The 1,390-nt window shown below is 42.7% G+C and overlaps 1 protein-coding gene across 1 annotated transcript in view; it reads right to left on the bottom strand.

The window, feature by feature from the left end:
* IPO7 (importin 7) overlaps nt 1-344 on the bottom strand; it is a 45,491-nt gene extending 45,147 nt beyond the window's left edge. Inside the window, exon 1 of the mRNA XM_010829314.1 lies at nt 79-344. Coding sequence (XP_010827616.1) covers nt 79-162 — 84 coding nt within the window. The 5' untranslated portion in view covers nt 163-344. The remainder of the gene's footprint in view (nt 1-78) is intronic.
* Nucleotides 345-1,390: the final 1,046 nt, after the last annotated feature.

Here is a 1,390-nt window from a genome sequence, read left to right as displayed (position 1 = left end):
CTTGGCCTGCCACAGTCCGCCCGCCTGCTGCCGCCGCCGCCGCTGCCGCCACCGCCACCGCCACCCCGGCGTCCTTACTTCATTGAGCTGACGCTCCGCGGCCTCACGCAGGGCTGGGTCCATGGTGCCCCGCAGGGCCTCAATAATGGTGTTGGGGTCCATCGCAGCGGGGACGCGGTCAAACCCGGGGCTCGGGTGCTACTGGGCCAGGAATAGTGCCGCTCACTGCGCACATGGACCCGCCGCGCTCCGCAGCGGCAACCGGCGCGAAAGGAAAGAGAAGCGCCAAGGCCCCGGATAGAACCTCTTCTCCTCGGCGTGGAGGCGGGAGATGCTCCGGCCACTTCCTGTCGGCGCGCCGGCGGAGCACCTTGGGAGATGTAGTCCATTTGTGCGATCCGCAACCCACGTGGCCCTGAGCTGTCGTTCCTACAGACAGTACTTGCTATTAAAAAAGAAAAAAAATGTTCCAACTTCTCAGAAAGAAAATTAAAACTATCAGTTACAAAGATGTCACACAATGATATACCTTTGGTAACCATAAAGTAGGCTGATGTAATGTGTTGCTAGTAGTTGTGTAACTGAAGGAAGTCTTTTGAAAAGCAATTTGAGATGTTTCTAAATACCGTAAAAATGTTTATAATCTTTGACCCAAGTAATCCCATGTGAAACTTGATCCTAAGGAAGTAACTAACACAAAGGGTTAAATGAGCTTTATGTGTTAAAGGTGTTTATCGCATTATGTACTGATAATTAAATATTAAAATTATGATTTATTTCGAGTATGCAAATTTTGGCACAGACTTTATACGGATCACCTCTAAATGCAATCCAAATTTTGGCACAGACTTTATACAGATCACTTCTAAATGCAGAATAAAAGCGTAATTTTTATTAAAATCCATCCTCTTTAAACAGTCAGTTTCAGAAAGGTTAAATAACTTACCCAGGATCTCTTAGTAAGAGGTTCACTTAGAACTTCAAACCTAGGATATTCCTGTTTTCAAAGTTTTCATTCTCTCCAATGAATCGTTGTCTCTCAAGAGAAATGTGGAACCATAGAGGAATGATTAAGCAAATAACAGGAATCCAGTCAATTAAATTTTTAACAGCCACCAAAAATTACAAGTATTGTATACCTTGTAACAACACTAAAATATTTAAAAATAGATACAGCTTTGTAACAGACAAAAACTGGAAATAAGACTACCAAGGGAAAGTAGGTGATTTTCTAGCATGGTGAGATTTTGAATAATTCCCTTTCACACCTCTTATTGTTGTAATAAAGTTATGTAAGTGTATTTACTTTAAGTGAATCTTACGTTAAAGCCTTCAAATGCAGTTTGTAAAAAGATCACTTATTGTTTTTTCTTTACAGAAAGGAGAAGCA

The sequence above is a fragment of the Bison bison genome, unplaced genomic scaffold (assembly GCF_000754665.1).
Source record: "Bison bison bison isolate TAMUID 2011002044 unplaced genomic scaffold, Bison_UMD1.0 scf7180017864503, whole genome shotgun sequence".
In the NCBI taxonomy this organism is placed as follows: Eukaryota; Metazoa; Chordata; class Mammalia; order Artiodactyla; family Bovidae; genus Bison; species Bison bison.
The sequence above is the reverse complement of the archived record's forward strand: the minus strand, read 5'-3'. Positions and strand labels throughout refer to the sequence as shown.